Source organism: Camelina sativa, chromosome 15 (assembly GCF_000633955.1).
Source record: "Camelina sativa cultivar DH55 chromosome 15, Cs, whole genome shotgun sequence".
Classification (NCBI taxonomy): domain Eukaryota; kingdom Viridiplantae; phylum Streptophyta; class Magnoliopsida; order Brassicales; family Brassicaceae; genus Camelina; species Camelina sativa.
In genome coordinates this window covers 15,022,294-15,039,938 of record NC_025699.1, presented here as the reverse complement: position 1 = coordinate 15,039,938, position 17,645 = coordinate 15,022,294, and the positions used below count along the sequence as shown (strand labels likewise).

The 17,645-nt window shown below is 36.4% G+C and overlaps 2 protein-coding genes and 1 pseudogene across 3 annotated transcripts; 2 read left to right on the top strand and 1 right to left on the bottom strand.

The window, feature by feature from the left end:
* Nucleotides 4,528-7,696, bottom strand: LOC104746819 (putative E3 ubiquitin-protein ligase XBAT35). Of its 2 annotated transcripts, XM_010468348.2 has the most exons (10): nucleotides 7,260-7,696; nucleotides 7,027-7,141; nucleotides 6,620-6,700; nucleotides 6,434-6,522; nucleotides 6,242-6,333; nucleotides 6,021-6,102; nucleotides 5,820-5,922; nucleotides 5,662-5,733; nucleotides 5,405-5,490; nucleotides 4,528-5,313 (listed from the first exon to the last, which is right to left on the bottom strand). In XM_010468348.2, exons 1-10 carry the CDS (start codon nucleotides 7,359-7,361, stop codon nucleotides 4,756-4,758), a joined length of 1,380 nt encoding a protein of 459 aa, XP_010466650.1. In that variant the 5' UTR covers nucleotides 7,362-7,696; the 3' UTR covers nucleotides 4,528-4,755. The 2 variants fall into 2 exon arrangements, with proteins under 2 accessions (XP_010466650.1, XP_010466651.1); XM_010468349.2 differs by lacking the exon at nucleotides 5,662-5,733.
* On the top strand, nucleotides 10,216-11,155 carry LOC104748477 (glutathione S-transferase T2-like). Its single transcript, XM_010470114.1, has 2 exons — nucleotides 10,216-10,756; nucleotides 10,827-11,155. The coding sequence occupies exons 1-2, from the start codon at nucleotides 10,216-10,218 to the stop codon at nucleotides 11,153-11,155; spliced, it is 870 nt and encodes a 289-aa protein (XP_010468416.1).
* LOC104748476 lies at nucleotides 14,507-16,017 on the top strand (annotated as a pseudogene).

Below are 17,645 nucleotides of genomic sequence, written 5' to 3'. Positions count from 1 at the left end.
CAGGCGTTACTCTACCGTTAACACTCTCCATTAGTGACAAAACGTCTACAACGTCTACCGTTAACACTCTCCGTTAGTGACAAAACGTCTACCGTTAACACTCTCCGTTAGTGACAAAACGACGTCGTTTTGATGAAAATTTTAGTTCGCGAAAATGTCATTTAAACTATTAACTTTTAAACTGAGACCATTTAAACCATGAACTTTCAATTAGGCCATTTAAACCATGAATTTTGTTGTAGGTTATTTAAAACATCAACTTTCAATGAATGAGACTTTTTAGACATTAAGTTTTGTTGACTAAGCTAAACTCGACATGACATTAATTATGCTAACAAAACGAGTGATATATGGTACTTTTAGCGTATTTTTTCTTTTGTTTAGTACTCAGTTTTGGTCGTTTTGTCGTGTCATTTGTGTCTTTTTGTTTGTGTATTGAGTTTTTTTCTAGTTATTAGGATGTCACACTGGAGTCTAAAAGATTGATCACATTATTTTAATTTAATAGAATTAATCACTTTATTTAAGATTCTAGGTTTTCGATGCGTTATTTTACCGCATCTTTGTTGTGCTTTTGCTTGTGACCTTTATGATGTTTTTTGTTCTTGTGATCATGATGTTTGTATTCACCCTTGTGATCGACTGAAGTAAGACATGTTAGCAAACTTAATAGTTTGACTTGATGTCTAAAAAATCTCACTCAATGAAAGTTGATGTTTTAAATGGCCTACAACAAAGTTCATGGTTTAAATGGCCTATATTTGAAAGTTCATGGTTTAAATGACTTCAATTTAAAAGATCATGGTTTAAATGACATTTTTCTCGAACTAAAATTTTCATCAAAACGACGTTGTTTTGTCACTAATGGAGAGTGTTAACGGTATAGTAACGTCTGTTAGTTGCTCGGTTAACGAATTTATTGTCATGTCTTTTTTGGCTTAGTCAACAAAACTTAATATTTAAAAGAGCTAGTCAATGAAATTTCATGTTTTAAATGGCCTACAATAAAGTTCATGGTTTAAATAACCACAATTTGAAAGTTCATGGTTTACATGACATTTTTCCCCTTAATACACCACTGACACTTTCCTAAGAACAAATTTTTGATTCGCGCCACTTCCTTGATATATTGGACCGGAGAAGAAGGAACTAACCTATCTTAGCTAGTTACATGGATAGGAGCTATGCCCTTAATTTCTTACGTTTACGTAATCTGTTTATGATCATATATTTTTTCAGTTTTAATATCCAGATCATATACATTTTACAGCATGGCTCGATAGTGCAAGTATAATTTGCGTAGTGTTGATACCTTGCAGCGCCTCATATCTCATTCTTTCTGACCAAAAAATCACATATGTATTGCTCCATATGGTTCTTCAAACAATACTTTATAATCTTTGAGAATAACGGAATAAGAGTAGCCACAAATACTCACTCCAACGAAATAGAATGGTCTCTTACACCAAAATTAATTGCGAGAAAAACTGAATTAAACCAAACTAACTTATAAGCTATATAACCTATAATGATTCATTTCCACACTCATCTACAAATCTAGACAAATACAGTAGTTTATAGTTAAATGAGAAACATGGAATCAAATCAAGTGCTACATCAACTAATTAGAGGAGAGAGTAGGGGTGGGCAGAGGGGGAATAATAATATAGTGACGATGGCTTTTTGGTTTCTTGGTGTGAGTGGACAACACCTGGAATGAATAGACGAGATAACCCCTGAAAGAAGTTAGGGGCAAGGGTTAACTTGTGGCAGAGGTACAAAACTGGATGGGGACAGAGAAGGGAAAAAAATGAGCAGTGGAGTGTGTTTTTGAATGGTTTTACTTAATAAAGGAAGGAGAAATGTTGAGTCAATCAATCAAATCTATACTGTTCCATTTTCATGTCATTGTGGACCATGTGAAAAAAAAATTTCACTTTGGTTTCTTTCTTTTTGGATCTTTTCTCTCTTGTACAAAAACAAAGTAGACGTCTAATTTTCTTAAAGTTGCATCATTTAGCAACTGACCGAACTTTCACAGAATACATGATAACGCTAATTATTTATTTTCTATACCTAAAATGTATGAAACAGTCGAAGTCTGGTAGATTGTACAAACCACCTTTTTCAATCGACTCACGTATTGTTATATTTTTGGTATAATTTGTAACTAAAATTAAACCTTAACTTATGTAAATTGTTTGCTTCTTTTATATTTAATTATTGAGCTTATAAAGTTAAGATCATTCAATTGTTTTTTAACATAAAAATGGATCAGTTAATTTAGAATGAAAAATCATTTTAACCGATCCTCACATATGAGAGTTATTAGTTATTTATTTAGCTAGACATGTACTATATACAGTAGAACCTCTATAAATTAATACTCGGTAAATTAATAATCTCTATAAATTAATAAATTTTTCCGGTCTCAAGTTGGGACTAGTGTAATTTTGAACACTATTCGATAATATAATAAAATAATATTTTTTTTGAAACTCCTTTGTAAATATATGGTCCCATCAATAATATAAATTAATAATTAGATAAAATTATCTAAATATATGTATATATCTACTCTTAATTTTTATTAGAGTTCATTTTTAACTCATTAATTTTTATTAGAGTTCATTTTTAATATTTTTACAATATAAAAATATTTGAATGCTATCTTCAAAGCATGGTAATTTTTATTTTCATTGTAATTGATTTTATAAAATATTAGTTATAAAAATTAAATCATGTTTTTAATATATTTTTACCAAATTAGGAAAGTTTCTCTATAAATTAATAATTATTAATTTATCGATAAATTAAAATTTCTATAAATTAATAAAATTTCTTGGTCCCGACTTTATTAATTTATAGAGGTTTTACTGTAGTTTTGTTTGTTTTTTTTTGGTTTTTTATTTGTTTAATACGTCTAGTCTATAATGCCATTAATAGCAATGACATGAAGCTTCTCTTTATGCTACATTTGGTGGTGGGGATATCTTTATCTTGTAGCCCACTTATTTCACTCTAATTTCCAAACAAAAGTAGTAATTTTCCATTGAATAATGTAATCCTCTTATATATAATTATAAATCGTTGTTCTTTTTTTAAAAAGTTGACAATATATTATTAAGATACTATTATGGTTTATTGCTATTACAACTATATATCAAGTAATCAATAGTGCTAAATTTTTGTAATTTTCTAAAATAACAAAACTATAGATATGACAAAGTTATATGTTTCCATGCTCGAAATGTAGCTAATCAAAATGCCCATCTTTGTTTCTATAAGATTGAATTGAGACATACAATAATTGCTCAATGTACTTATTGTGAATCAAGGAGCTAGCTAGGCATGTAGAAAAAGAAAAGAGTAATTAACGGAAAAAAGTTATATGAACACAAACAGTTTATTAACCCATCCAAACTTTTTCCGTACAATGATTAATTATGCTGTTCTTGCTTTTTGGAACCAATCTCAGGATTCATTACAATAATTTAAAGAGTGATTAGATATAACAACAATACTCATTACTAACATATGAACTGTTTATAGCTTTTGTAAGACAACGAGTTAGGAGTGTATTGATTTTTTTCTGTTGAGCAATAGAGACAATTTTAGTTTCAATGGTTGAAAAAAATTGAAGTCTCACACGGATAATGAAGGAGAAAAAATAGTCCCATGGACTTTGAAACAGTCTCATAAACCTTATTGATATTGACGCGACATACCGGATATCCTCATTTCTTGGCTTTGACCTTCTTCAAGCAAGACATGTAACCCGGGCAATGTCCACACTGGACATAAACGGCATCAGATGGAGCATCTAGACATATCAGTATATCACACTGTCTACTGCTCCCAGCTTCGTTGTTACCAACATCTGTTGAAGCTGGAAGAGAAGAAGATGATGGGACATGGACAAGTGTGAAAATAAAGACACGATAAGTAGATAGTGAACCTCATGTTGTTAAAATATTATAACAAACAAACACTTACCACCGTGCAAAAGAAGTAACTTAACAGTGTTCTCAAGACTTCTCAATGCAGCTTGTTGCAGAGGAGTGTAGTCATGTGGAGCTGAAGAGAAAAATAAAAATGACAACATTAGCTGCTTAAGCTCCAAACACATTTCACTGTCTGCCACCAGATCCAGTCTCAAACTCCAAACTCCAAACACTTTCACGTTCACAACAATTCATGGCACAGGGATCCTTACTTGGGATTAATGACTCCATCATTATAAATGAAGCTGAAGCTGTTGGAGTCATTGAATAGACAACAGGGAAATACATAAAAAATCTCTAGATCCAATTCTGAGAACTAAGTAAAGAATCTTGAATTTACCAGGAGTTGAAGCATTAACGTTAGCTCCCACCATCTAATTGAACAATCATAAACTCTACCTTTGAGATGAGAGCCTAAAGCAAAGGAAAGAGGGAAGAAGGAGGAGGGATGAGTTTTTATATTTAAGACCTTAGCTCACTAGTAATTTTTGAATGTAACTACGACTATAAATCTGAGAAAAAATAGAGAGAAACAAAAATATATTAACACTCTTTTTACATTCTTCCTTTCGGCCAAAACGATATATACAGAACATAGGGACTGTTTCTTCAGTTCCAAAACATAAACATATTGTTTTCGCTTTTGATTATGAGAAATAAGGAATTGATTTTGGTTGTTTGATAGAGATAGTTTCAAACAATGGTTGAAAGATAGATACACTCTCATGGAGTTTGTTGTACCTGTCTATTTTCAGACACGGTACAGCTTAATAACCTGATCGATCTTGGCACGACAGACGGGACATCCCCACTTCTTGGATTTGACCTCGTTCAAACAAGACATGCATCCAGCGACATGTCCACACGGGACACAAACCGCTTCAGATGGAGCATCCAGACATATCGCACACGTTCCAGTGCTCCCGTCTTCTTTCCTTTCAGTATCTGTTGAAGCTGATGGGACATCAACGGGTGTTGAATCGATTGATGGGTAATGAACCGGACCTTCTGCTACAGTTGCTATATCATCATCTGTCAATGGAGGAGCTGATGGTGAAGATTCTAGGACGATGCCAATTCCATGGCTATTGTGATCAAAGGCGCTTGCTTTTCCTGAGCGAGGAGGAGGTGCGGTTGATGAGCTTGGACCGGATGAGGAACTTGCTTGGCTGATGGAATGGTGACTGAGATTTGATGGGTCACTCGTAGTAGTATGAAGTGAGGCGTTCATTGCCATGGCTAGTTCATCTTCTGATGGTGGTGGTGGAGCAGATGGTTCTGCTTGGAGAAACACCGGTGGATGCATAGGCTGTGTGTTTTATGTTCCAAGCAAGTTTTAATAAGGAAGAAACGAAACAAGAAATCTCAATAAACCTAATGGATGTTATTTTCGACATTACCTGTGGAATCCCTTTACAAGCATCACAAAACCACTTTAGCTGTTGTGTGTCACCTTCAGTCGAAGGTGCGAGTTTAAGACGTGTTTCTGTAAGGAAAAGAGACAAGATCAGATGTTTCTATTCACTGAAAAAATAATTTTATAACGCAAGAACAGTTAAAACAGATACATCAATTTTGGCACATTAAAACATGGAGGTCAAAAAAATTCTTAAGCAAACTAAGGATAGTTGTCAGCAACTAAACAGGGTAGACTTACGCCTAACTACTTGAGGCCCACGTCTCCCGTGGGAGGCGCAGGCCCTTCGTTTCTTCTTCCTGCGGCTTGGGACTATCCACCAGAATAAAATTCAATCAACATCCACAAAACTAGAGGTTGCATTGTCAACAGCATAATTAAAGTTCCGGAAAAATTACTTGTGGAGTTATCAACAATCATCACTGAAGTATCGGACTGCTTCCCTTTTGGTTCTTCCAAGTTTGCTTTCCACAAAGGCATCACTGTGCGTGGCTGTGCATCCTGATTAAATCATACAAGTTTTATAGACAGATTAGCTATATGAAAACATTGAAAGTTAGACGTCATGAATTTATTGATATCTATTGATGATCATATACCTGCAGACTAGCATATACAACAAGCTCCAACTTAAAAGGTTTTGAAGCGTTTCTTGAACCAGTTGGTACGATGACTGCCCATCTGCAAATCAACAGGTTTAAAGAAGATTCATAGTCATGTGCATAACAGAAATATAATCCTCAGAATTCAGTGAAAAGAAACTGAGTTTTCCATGACAAGAAAGAAAGATAAGGGTGAAGTTCAAGGGATGGATACTCACACTCTTCTTGAAAGAAGCTGCGGAGCAAATAAGTCAAGAAAGGTAGGGCCGTAAAATTCACGCATCCAACCAGAGAACAAGCAGATGTGACTCTACAGAATCCACAATTAAAAAGACTATTAATCCACAAAGGTTAATTGTATTTCACAAGTTGGCTACCAGGAGATAATCAAACAGGTATTTCAAACATACCTCAATTGCACGTACGACATTGCTGAACCCTTTGACTCTAGCGACCTCAAGTGGTGTCTGACAATCATCATTAAGAACAAGTGGATTTGCTGCAAGAAAATGGGATACGCCAAATGAGATAAAAGACACCATAAGTAAATTATAAAACTCAAATTGATCAAGTTGTAAAAGAGGACAAACACTTACCACCGTGCGAAAGAAGTAGCTTAACAGTGTTCTCAAGACCTCTTTTTGCAGCATGGTGCAGAGGAGTCCCAGCATGACGACCTGAAGATAAAAAAAAAAATGACCACATTAGCTCAATCACACTCTAAAACTAAAACTTCTTTCTGATGATCACATAATCATGGAACCTCTTAACAGATCAAAAAGGTCTCAAACTCTAAATACATTCCACTAGCTGCAACTAGAAAAAGTTATTTCAATGACTATCACAACATACAATGTCACCGACATCCTAACTTAGGATTGACTCAGCTACTCAAGCTCCATTATTTCGTATACAAACTACAAACCGACAAGTTCAATTTGGGCATAAACAACAAACTTCAAATAAACCAATTTTGAGAAAAAGGGAAGATCTTTAGACATACCAGGACGATAAGCATTAACATTAGAGCCCAGCTCAATCAAAGTCTTAGCAACATCATAAAGCTCCGAGTTCATACAAGCCAAGATCAATGGAGTTTTCCCTTCTCTATCCATCCACTACAATCCCAAAAAAACACACACACACGAAATCAAAACAGGATTGTGTGTCCCCTGTAAAAACCCTAAATTTCGATTTAATGCAACCAGAATTTGATTAACAGAAATTGGAAGAAACCTCAAGGTCTGCACCATCTCGACGAAGAGTTCGAATCCCTTCTGAGTTACCATAACTCACTTGCTGATACAGCAATTCACCTTTTGATTGCTGTTGCCCCATTTCTCACAGATTCAAATAAGACACGATTGAGAGAAGACGACGAAAAGGTGGAAACTTTACACAACCCACAAGATAAAGCTTCAACCTTTAGGAGTAGAATCGATCGAGAGATATACAAAAAACAAAATCTCGGGATGATTGAAGTTTTTATCAAACAAAGAGAAGAGATAAGAGAAAAAGATCTATTCAACACAGTTGGGAGATTAATAATTTATTGGTTCCTTAGCAAAGAAGAGTTGCGAGAAATTAATTAAGAGATTTTTAAGAAATGTGCCACATTTCCAAACTAATTTTGTGGGTTCTACCACATTCCCCTCGACCTTTTATGATGTACCATAATAAACAAAAGAAAAGATTCATATATCCCTCGTTTTCGATTTATTGGTTTTTCCGCCGAAACTAAACATTTTAATTTTTGAAATCCAACCGTGTATGTCTTGTCTTTTCGTCTGACAATTAATATTGGGATATTAATTTTTTTTTTTTGGTCTTTATTTCTCGAACCCTTCTCTCTCTCACTTATTCTCTTCCCCAGTTTTTTCCAATCGCCAGAGTTTGTATGTCTAAACCTAATTACGGGCGGCGGAACTTGTTAGTTTAATTTACCATTTTTTCAATTCCCGTTTATCTTATACTATCCTTCTTGTTTATTGCTGATTCACTTTTTTTCCCAACAGATTGAACTGCAACTTCAACGGTGGCCTACCCCCGGAAATGGAAACAAACGATGACGCCGGTGAGAAGACTGCAGATCCGGCAGCAGTCGGCTCGACTCCCAATTTTAATCTTATTCCAGAAGAAAGTACTTTTGGAGACCCTCTCCATTCTCCTGTACCAGTTTTTTCGTAAGTTGTAACCCAATTTCCTTTTGGAGACCCTATCATCTTTTTGTTTTTCCTTCGACCACCTTATTAAAGTCGATGTCGTGTTGTCTACACAGAGGTCCCCCCCTGCTGAGAACAACGTTGATCCTCCTCCTGTGGTCCCTTCGCCCAACTTTGTCCTTATTACCAAAAGTACATTTGTGGAAGCTCTCGAATATGCTGACCCAAATGATGGAGATCTCGAATCTGCTGACCAAATTGTGGGGTAAGATGTACCGACATTTAATCTCTCATATTGTTGGTGGACCACGATATACTAATTCCCATATTCTTTTGTCTACACAGAGATCTTCCAGATTCGACATCAGACCGTGTTGAAACCAACGATGGACATCTTCCTCCGGATGGTCAGGGGGGAAATCTCCAATCTGCTGACCCAATTGTGGGGTAAGTGGAACTGTCATATATTCTCTATTTTTTGTCGATGGACAAGCATATATTAAGTCCATCGTGTTTTGTCTATACACAGAGATTTTGTCAATGAAACCAACGATGGACATCTTCCACCGCGTCTTTTTGCAACGGATCGCTATCCTCTTAAGGGTCGTATCAACTCATATTCGAAGCCTGAGTATCTGCTGGACATCGTAGAGGCGTTAGATGGGTCCCCAGAGTTAGATTGGCTCAAACAATCTTGCTTTGGTCGTCTTTCTTTTTTATTTTGTAAAACATGATGCAAATTTTATTGAATGGTAAACTTTTTTTCATCAGAGTTCATCGAACTCTCGTCAACAATAATGGAGACCCAGGAGTCTGAGAACCAACAATTTTTTCCCCGGTACGAGGTTTCTGATTGAGATTTAGACCAGAAGAAGCTCGAAAATGTTGACCACCACTCAGAGTAAGTGCAGCAATGTATGTTTGCTGCGTCCTTCAGTATTATAATTAAAAAGTTAATTCGAAATAAAAAGATTATAGAAGAAACGTTCCTCCAAACGGGACGTTTTTGCTTCGTCCTTCGTTACGCGTGGCAACGTCTGTGTGGTTGGTGTTGTTTGGGTAGGACGAACCCAAAAATCGGTCCGTCCAGAGCAGTTCCGAGTCTCTCTCTTGACTCTCTCCATCTTGACAGTGATTCGTTTGGCGATTCATCAAACGCCAGCGGTTTCATCCGTATTTTGTATCATCTAGAAGATTATCCGCCGGTTCCAATTGAAAGGAGATTTGTGTTCCAAATTCGTTTGCGATTTTAGATGATTTAGTATTTTTGATGTATTCTCGATTTAGGGTTTTAGATATTGTTTATGGGATTCGATAGTTTAGTCGCTTTGTTTGGATAGTTTACTCTCTGGGTTTAGGTAAATTTTTACTCTGATTTTTATGAGATTTAGGGATTTCGATTATGTTTTGGGTTTTGATAGTTGAGTGTCTCAGTTTTGGTTCGAAATAGGTTTTTGGATTATGTTTCTTTGTTTAGCTAGCTGAGTGTCTCAGTTTCTTGCTTTGACTTAAGATTGTTGTCAGTTTGTTTGGATTATGTTGATTCTTTTATGTTAAACTGAGTATAACCTTGCAATTGTTTGTTGTTCATGAGTTTCCTCAGCGTCACGTGAAGAAAACAACACATAACGGGAAATCACAGAAGAAGTAGCAACAATCATCGAGTCAGAGGTAAATACTTGAATCCATTAGCATCAGAAATGTCCATTGGTTGTTGTTTGGTGGAATCGTGTTCTGGAAATGCTTTGGTTGTTGTATAGTTGATCTTTGTATAAAGGATAGCATTAGAAATGTCCTCTATGAATTTAATGGGATACTAGAATTCTTTGTAGTTGTGTAAGTTGTCATAAATTGTGATTAGACTTAGGTAGTTGAAGGATAGGTCATTATGAATGGTAACTTATTACTTGATACCTTTTCACCTTTTAAACACCAAACCAGCCTTCAATCTTTCTCCATCATCTTCTATCTCTCTTCTTTGGTAAACCAACAACATTTCTGATTCCTCATCATCTAAAACTCTTCTTCCTATGAGTTTTTACAATCCATTCAGTCAGTCCTTTAGTTATTTAGAGCTTCTCAACAGTCAAGGAGAGTCACTTAACCAAGAAAACTCTCCTTATGAGAGTTTTCCACCACCTGACCACAATGGTGCTTATGAAATACCTCCTTGGAGCTCTCAAGAGTCCCAGGATGTACCTCTTTCTCAAGAGACACCTGTCAGGAAGGATAGGAAGAAACGAAATCCGGCTGACGATGAAATTCTTATCAGTGCGTGGCTGAACACTTCAAAGGACCTGATTATTGCAAATCAACAAAAAGGAGGAAGCTTTTGGCAAAGGGTTAACAAATACTATGTAGAGACTCCTCATGCTATAGCCAATGGTGAACAGGGGAAGAACATAAACTGTAAGCAGAGGTGGTTCAAGATCAATGAGTTCACTAACAAGTTCTACGGGGCTTATGCAGCTGCAGAGAGAATAAACAGTAGTGGACACTCTGAGAACGATGTGCTGAAGGTGGCTCACATCTACTTCTCTGACTATAAGACGAAGTTTACAATGGAGCATTGCTAGTGTTTGTTAAGGTTTGAGCAGAAATGGCTGAACCTTAACGCTATTAACAACCCTTCTAACTTCAGTCAAAACAAAGAGGAAACCAGTTGCTGCAGCTTCACAATCCGAGGCAGCTTCACAATCCGCGGCAGCTTCACAATCCAAGTCAACCCACACTGAGCAAGACTTTGAGAAAAGGCCTCAAGGTATCAAGGCTGCAAAGGCCAGGAGGAACAATGCTCAGGGGAAGACTATTGCTGAGTACAAGAGCATGTGGGAAGTAAAGAAGGTGGATATGGCTGAAAAGGAGAAGCTACAGAAGCTTGGCATACTAGACACACTTCTTGCCAAATCAGAGCCACTTAGTGAAGCTGATCAAGTTATCAAGGATAAGATAGTGGCTCAATATTTCTGAGATTGATGTATTGACTTAAGATGCAACTTTGTATGATTTTGGTAGTATCTAAGTTCGAATTTCTGTTTTAGTTTTTTTATGTATTCAATTATGTCTGTTCTTGTTTTATCAACTCGGCTTAAGATGCAACTTTGTATGATTAATCTATTATCGAACGATGTTAAATTCTCCTTGTGTTTCTGATTATGTCAATCTGTTCTCTGTGTCTATATGTTTCAAATAAATCAGATGGGCCAAGACTACAGCTACTCTCAGCCTGATTCCTCATATCAATATGATAGATAGTCTGAGGACACTGAGGACAGGGAATCTGTTTGTAAGCTTGTTGTTTCCGAAAATATCAACACTTGAAGTCACAGATCGTTACTATATAGTCGTAAACATCAACTCTGGTACATTGCTTTTGTCACGGATCATTACTGTGGTAGTCACGGATTGAGTAACCACAAAGCTTGTCATATCATTTCCTATATATATGCTTCTTTTGTAACACAAAACCAAACAAACGAAATCAAGATCTCCACTTCTCTTTTTTTTACTCGATTTCTCCTCAATAATAAAACAAGATCTACACTTTTTTTTTTTTTAAATGGCATCTTCATCATACCATTATCACTACCAAAGAGATGGTATGGATGATGATTTTGATGCTTATTTTGATAATTTTCCCGAAAATTCTAATATCATTCAAGAACCAATAGAGCCAAAGAAACAAATTTTTATCCCGAGAAACCGGGAAGAAGGCCACAATAATCTTTGGAATGATTATTTCAGTGATACTCCAACATACCCGGACTATTTATTCCGGCGACGGTTTCGCATGCACAAGCCATTGTTCATGCGTATTGTGCAACGTCTCTCTACCGAAGTCGAGTATTTCCATCAATCCCATGATGCAACCGGACGGGCTAGTCTATCACCTATACAAAAATGTATTGCAGCAATTCGCCAATTGGCATATGGTACTACGTCCGACTCAGTTGACGAGTATGTACGAATTGGTGGTTCAACAGCTCGGAAATGTTTGCATGAGTTTACCGCCAGAATAATCCTGTTGTTTGGCGATGAATACCTAAGACGTCCCAGACCAGACGACCTAGAAAGACTACTCTATGAAAATGAAAAACGTGGATTTCCCGGGATGGTTGGGAGCATTGACTGTATGCATTGGGGGTGGAAGAATTGTCCAATAGCTTGGAAAGGGATGTATTCACGATCAACCGGAAAACCTACAATCATATTGGAGGCGGTAGCTTCGTACGACCTCTGGATATGGCATGCTTTTTTTGGAGCTCCAGGTACTATGAACGATCTTAATATTCTAGATCGATCAAATGTTTTTTAGGACATTCTTAACGGTAAAGCTCCGGAGGTCAACTACTTTGTCAACGGAAGGGAGTACAATTTGGCGTACTATCTCACCGATGGTATTTATCCCAAATGGACCACTTTTATACAATCTATCCAGCTTCCACAAGGTATGAAAATTCTCTCTTTTCTACAAAACAAGAAGCTGTGCGGAGAGATGTTGAGCGTGCCTTTGGAGTCTTGCATGCTAGATTCGCCGTTGTTAAAAATCCATCTCGTTTATGGGATAAATACAAAATAGCAAATGTTATGAGAGCATGCATAATACTCCATAATATGATTGTCGAGGATGAACGAGGAACATACAGTTTCCGAAACATTGTTTCTGAATTTCAACACGGAGAAGATGTGGATCAAACATATACCGTCGGTGCCGCCAGTTTGGGTTCAAATATGAGCACTACGATTACTCGTCTTACAAAAATTCGGGATAAAAAAGGCCATGAACGGTTAAAAGAAGATTTGATTGAGCATATTTGGACTAACTTTGGACATCTTCTAGATAATGAAGATTAATTAAAAAAATTCTATGAATTGAATAAAATATTTGTTTTTATTTTTGATGTTTGTATGTTTTATGTTTTTAATTTCTAACGTTTTAATTGTATGTTTTGTTTTTTTTTTCAAGTTTTTTTTTAACTTTGTAACTTTCAAGTTAATGTTATATGTTTTATTTTAATTAAAACTTTAATATCTTTTTACATATTTATTGAAATAATTAATTTTTAAAATTTATAATATTATTATTTTATTCAGGGGACCAATTGTGAGGGACACTAATTGATGTGACTGAAAGGTCGCGGATGCGGAACGGTTGGAGGGAACGTCTTCGGACAGAACTTGACACGCAAAACTTTCCGCGGACAAGCTTTGAGGTTTTGAATCTAGGGAAGATTCAAACGAGGGAAACGGAAAATGGCGAGATTCCAACGAGCCGTTTGCGAGTACGGTCGTGAAGCCTCTATCGGGTCGGACGGATGCGGAAACAGCTAAGTGTGGCTTTGGTAAGATGCGAAGGTGGAAGCGATAAGAGATGGAATGATGGAAAAGGAGATGGATTGAATGACGACACAAGAGGTTTGGCTCGCCTCTTGATACGGTCGCTAGCTAGCAACGAACCCAGTTCGAAGTTAGCTAGGGTTCTCTCACTTAGACAATCCCGGATTGAACTAATGAAAGGAAGGAGACAAGATCAAAGAATCTCTCTTTGAGGAAAAGTTTTATTTTCATTCAAGTCTAAGGAGAACAAAGAGCTAAGAGAGGGTTTAAATACTTAGGTCAAGAGAGGGCTTAGGGACACGCGGATTCATATTGATCCGCACACTTGTCCTTAGACGTGTTCTCCTTGTAAATGGAACACGTCGCCTCTAAGAATTTCAACATAAAACTCTCAACGGTCCAAAGGGAATATTCCAAAGTTCAATTTAAACCAAAAGATAAAAGTAAAGAGAGATAACCGCCTTTGGTCTTGACGCGGGAAGCGACTTAGCCTTAGGTCGTTTTGCACCAAGCTCAATGCCTCGTTAAAACCTTCTCCGGTAAACCCAATGGGAAAAATCCGGGGTAAGGAAAAATAGTACAAATCCTTGCTTACGTAACTTTGTTGTCTTCACTCTTGGGTAAGAGTGAAGACCAAATGAACAGAACCTTCGAGGTCTTCATGGGACGGTTGATGCTGGACAAATGATCGGACAAAGAGATTGATCCGTTGCTTGGCCGCCTTTGCTGAGCTCCTTGATCGTGTTGTGGCTCCTTTGAGGATCGTTGGTGCCTTGGCCGCGTTCGAAGTAGGCGTCTTGGCCGCATCCGGTGCGTCTTGGTCAGGCGTCTCGGTCGCGTCCAACGTGTCTTGGTCGTCTTGGCCGAGCTCCTGTCATACGATCACATCACTAATGCTCGTACCAAACTTAAGAAACTCTGAAAATAATCTTATTATATTTGAGGAACCAAAATCTGAGGGACACCAATGCCGTGCTCTCAGTAATGACAACAAAACAGACTTGTACAGGCGGCAGCACGGAGCCTAAAAAAGTTGCTATAATCTTTGCGTTTGGGGTGTAGGGTACCAAGGGATGCAAAAGAATCCCAGCGTGAAAAACCATTGAAGGCAAGCTCGAAGAAGCTCTGTTCCTCGCCGGAGCTGTACCGGAGTCCATTAGAGGCAAAGCCTAAACTGTACGATTTCGCACGATCTGCACGAACCGATAAAGGAGTGAGTGCTGTGGGACAAGTAGTTTCAGGTCACTTCAACGTTGATCCTCCTGGATTCGTGGAGCGTCTAAACTCAATTCGAATCTCCCTAATCAGATTAGGATCTTTGGTTATAAGCATGTTATGCCGTCGTTTAGTTCCAAGAAGTTCTGCGATCAAAGAAGGTATGTGTATCTGCTTCCTGTGTTTGCTCTTGATCCAATCTCGCATCGTGATAGAGAAGCGGTAATTGCTAGTTTAGGTTCAGGCGAGGTTTATGTTAAGTGTATTGAGTGCTCAGAGAGAGGTCGTAAGATTCCTGAAACAGAGTTACATCACACCTCTTTTCGTTTTTCAAATTTTTATTGAAAAATAAATAAAAAGGGGGGGGGGGTAAAGTGAATTCTTCTCAATATACATACTAATGTTGTGGGTAATTGGAAAGGAACCAACTTTGTTACAAAATCATTGAATGTTCAGAGTCACACATTTTGTCGAACAAGTCTAGTTCATTAAGAACTGACGTCAAGATTGAAGCTTTGAGTTCTGATTTAGCTCAGTAGATGTTGGAGTAGCTAAGATACAGGAAGACAGTTGTAAATTGAATACAACTTCATCTGAGAAGATCAAAATGACTGAGGCAAAGAGCAAGTTTTGTTACGGGGAAAAGGAGAAGGAAAGGTTCAGTAGAATACTACTGAGTTGTTATGTTGGATCATATAATTTTCATAACTTTACTACAAGAATGAAAGCAGATGATCCGGCTGCGCATCGTCACGTCATCTCCTTCACTGCTAATACTGTCATCAATCTTGATGGTATTGACTTTATCAAGTGTCAAGTCTTAGGCAAAAGCTTCATGCTACATCAGATTCGTAAGATGATGGGTCTTGCTGTTGCAATCATGAGGAATAGTGCTTCTGAATCACTTATCCAGACTGCTTTCAGCATGGATGTGGATATAACTGTACCAATGGCCCCAGAAGTTGGACTCTATCTCGACGAATGCTTCTTCACGTCTTATAACAAAAACTTTGAAGACAGTCATGAGGAAGTGTCAATGGAAGCATACAAAGAAGAAGCTGAAGCATTCAAATTGAAGCATATATATTCATTCTCATATCGGCGCTACAGAGCCAAAATATGGAAATATGGCTCTTTGGTTGCATTCCTTGAACCATAGAAACTATCCTGACCTAAATTTTGGCAGCCATGGACATAACACGGACCAAGTTCTTGTTCATAAGAAAGTTGATGAAACCCACCCACCACGAGGAAGAGCAAGTCTTATTATTAGTCTCTAAGCAAAAATGATGAATGCTGAGTTTGAAGATTTTGACATTGAATGATAATTGTATTATTATTCAACAATGTTGATTTAACTATTCTTGTAACTTTTTAATCAATGATTTTTTTGTGTGTTAAATTTTATTTTATTTTCATCATCAAATTAGAAAACTTTTTGCATAATCAAATTATTTGTACAATTAATTTTAATTACAGTGATTTAGATAACTATCACTTACTTTGACTGATGAATGTCATTTTCACAACAATTTTTGTACAGTCAATCTCAGTGTATTATCATTTTCTAGAATTTTATATGTCTAAACTGAGATTTTAGAATTGATAATTGAGTTTTACAATAGTGGAGCCAACAATGAAGAAATGATCTTGTGTATATATATAAAAATATGTATACTATAGGTATATTGGAGAAAAATAAAATTAATTTATTGAAAAATTACTATTTGTGGTAAAAATATTGATTTTAACAAATCGGTTAATACCTTCAGTTTTTCGTCTTAATATTTGTTGGACAATTATAATTTATATATTTCAATCTGGATAATGTTAAAAGCAATACATACTTGAAAACATATAAGGTTAAAGCATGGTGATATAATGGTTTACAACATTATATTAAATAAAGTATATTTTAGTTGGATCTTTTGCAATAGGTGAGAGTCTTCTTGAAGGAATTTTTGATATTTTCTAAACATGTTAGTTAGAACAAGATTGTGTGTAGTAGTTTAGAATGTGTTTTGAAAGTTTTGTTGCATAATCCAAGTCATATAAACATTGTGTGTGATCTTTACGCTTTGGATTCCTAATTTCTTTGCCAAATAAATCTTGAGTTTGCTTATAGATTTTAAAATTTTCATAGATTAACCTGAATAAAAGTAGTACATTCACAAAACCAAAAAAAAAACAAAAACCACAAAAGAATATAGTAATCCTTTCTTGAACCACAAAATTTCTTTTCTTCATCCTCTCAGATTCCAAACACGATTCCCTACAACGGTTAGATAGGACTCAACTTTGCTTTCAAGTTTCAAGGCTATTAAGATTGGAGATGAGCGCCTCTTACTCACTACGGTTCTATTCATATGCTCCAACTGATCATCAAATATTTCGATGGCTTGACCAATGATCACATTGGGATTAGTGCTTCTTTGGGCATTACGAACTACATCATGTTTAACGTTGATAGGAGCGGATAGCAGAAATTTACTTAAAACTGTTGTGGGGCTACAAAACAAAACAACATCTGTTAACAAAACCAGATCTGAAAGTTTGCGTCTAATTTTTTTTTTTTTTTTTTTTTTTTTTTCAAACTCTCTTACTCTGTTAGGGTTTTGTGGCTGAATCTTTCAAATCAATAATGTTTTGCTAATCCTTTTGCTTATTAGTTTTTACAAAACCCAATTGAATAGTTGCTAAGCTGAATCTATCTTGCCAGTCGTCACAATGATCATATCTAAGCTCTAGTTGGGGTTCGTGTGCTTGCAATTTGACGGATTTTGTACCAAATTGCTGTCTCTCTGTTCACAAAAATGGAACAAAAATGGTACTCTTCGCTTTCCTTATCTACATTCCCATTATTTTCTTTGAACTCCTTTTAAGTCTTTTAACTTTTTTTTTTTTTTTT

What these genes read in the sequence shown, in the direction of transcription:
- LOC104746819 (XM_010468348.2), bottom strand. Translation starts at nt 7,361, where the DNA reads ATGGGGCAACAGCAATCAAAAGGTGAATTGCTGTATCAGCAAGTGAGT. An exon ending in GAGATGGTGCAGACCTTGAG is followed by an intron (nt 7,142 to 7,259) that starts GTTTCTTCCAAT and finishes TTGGGATTGTAG; the next exon opens with TGGATGGATAGAGAAGGGAA. An exon ending in GATTGTTGATAACTCCACAA is followed by an intron (nt 5,734 to 5,819) that starts GTAATTTTTCCG and finishes TCTGGTGGATAG; the next exon opens with TCCCAAGCCGCAGGAAGAAG.
- LOC104748477 (XM_010470114.1), top strand. Translation starts at nt 10,216, where the DNA reads ATGAGTTTTTACAATCCATTCAGTCAGTCCTTTAGTTATTTAGAGCTT. An exon ending in GAAGTTTACAATGGAGCATT is followed by an intron (nt 10,757 to 10,826) that starts GCTAGTGTTTGT and finishes TTCTAACTTCAG; the next exon opens with TCAAAACAAAGAGGAAACCA.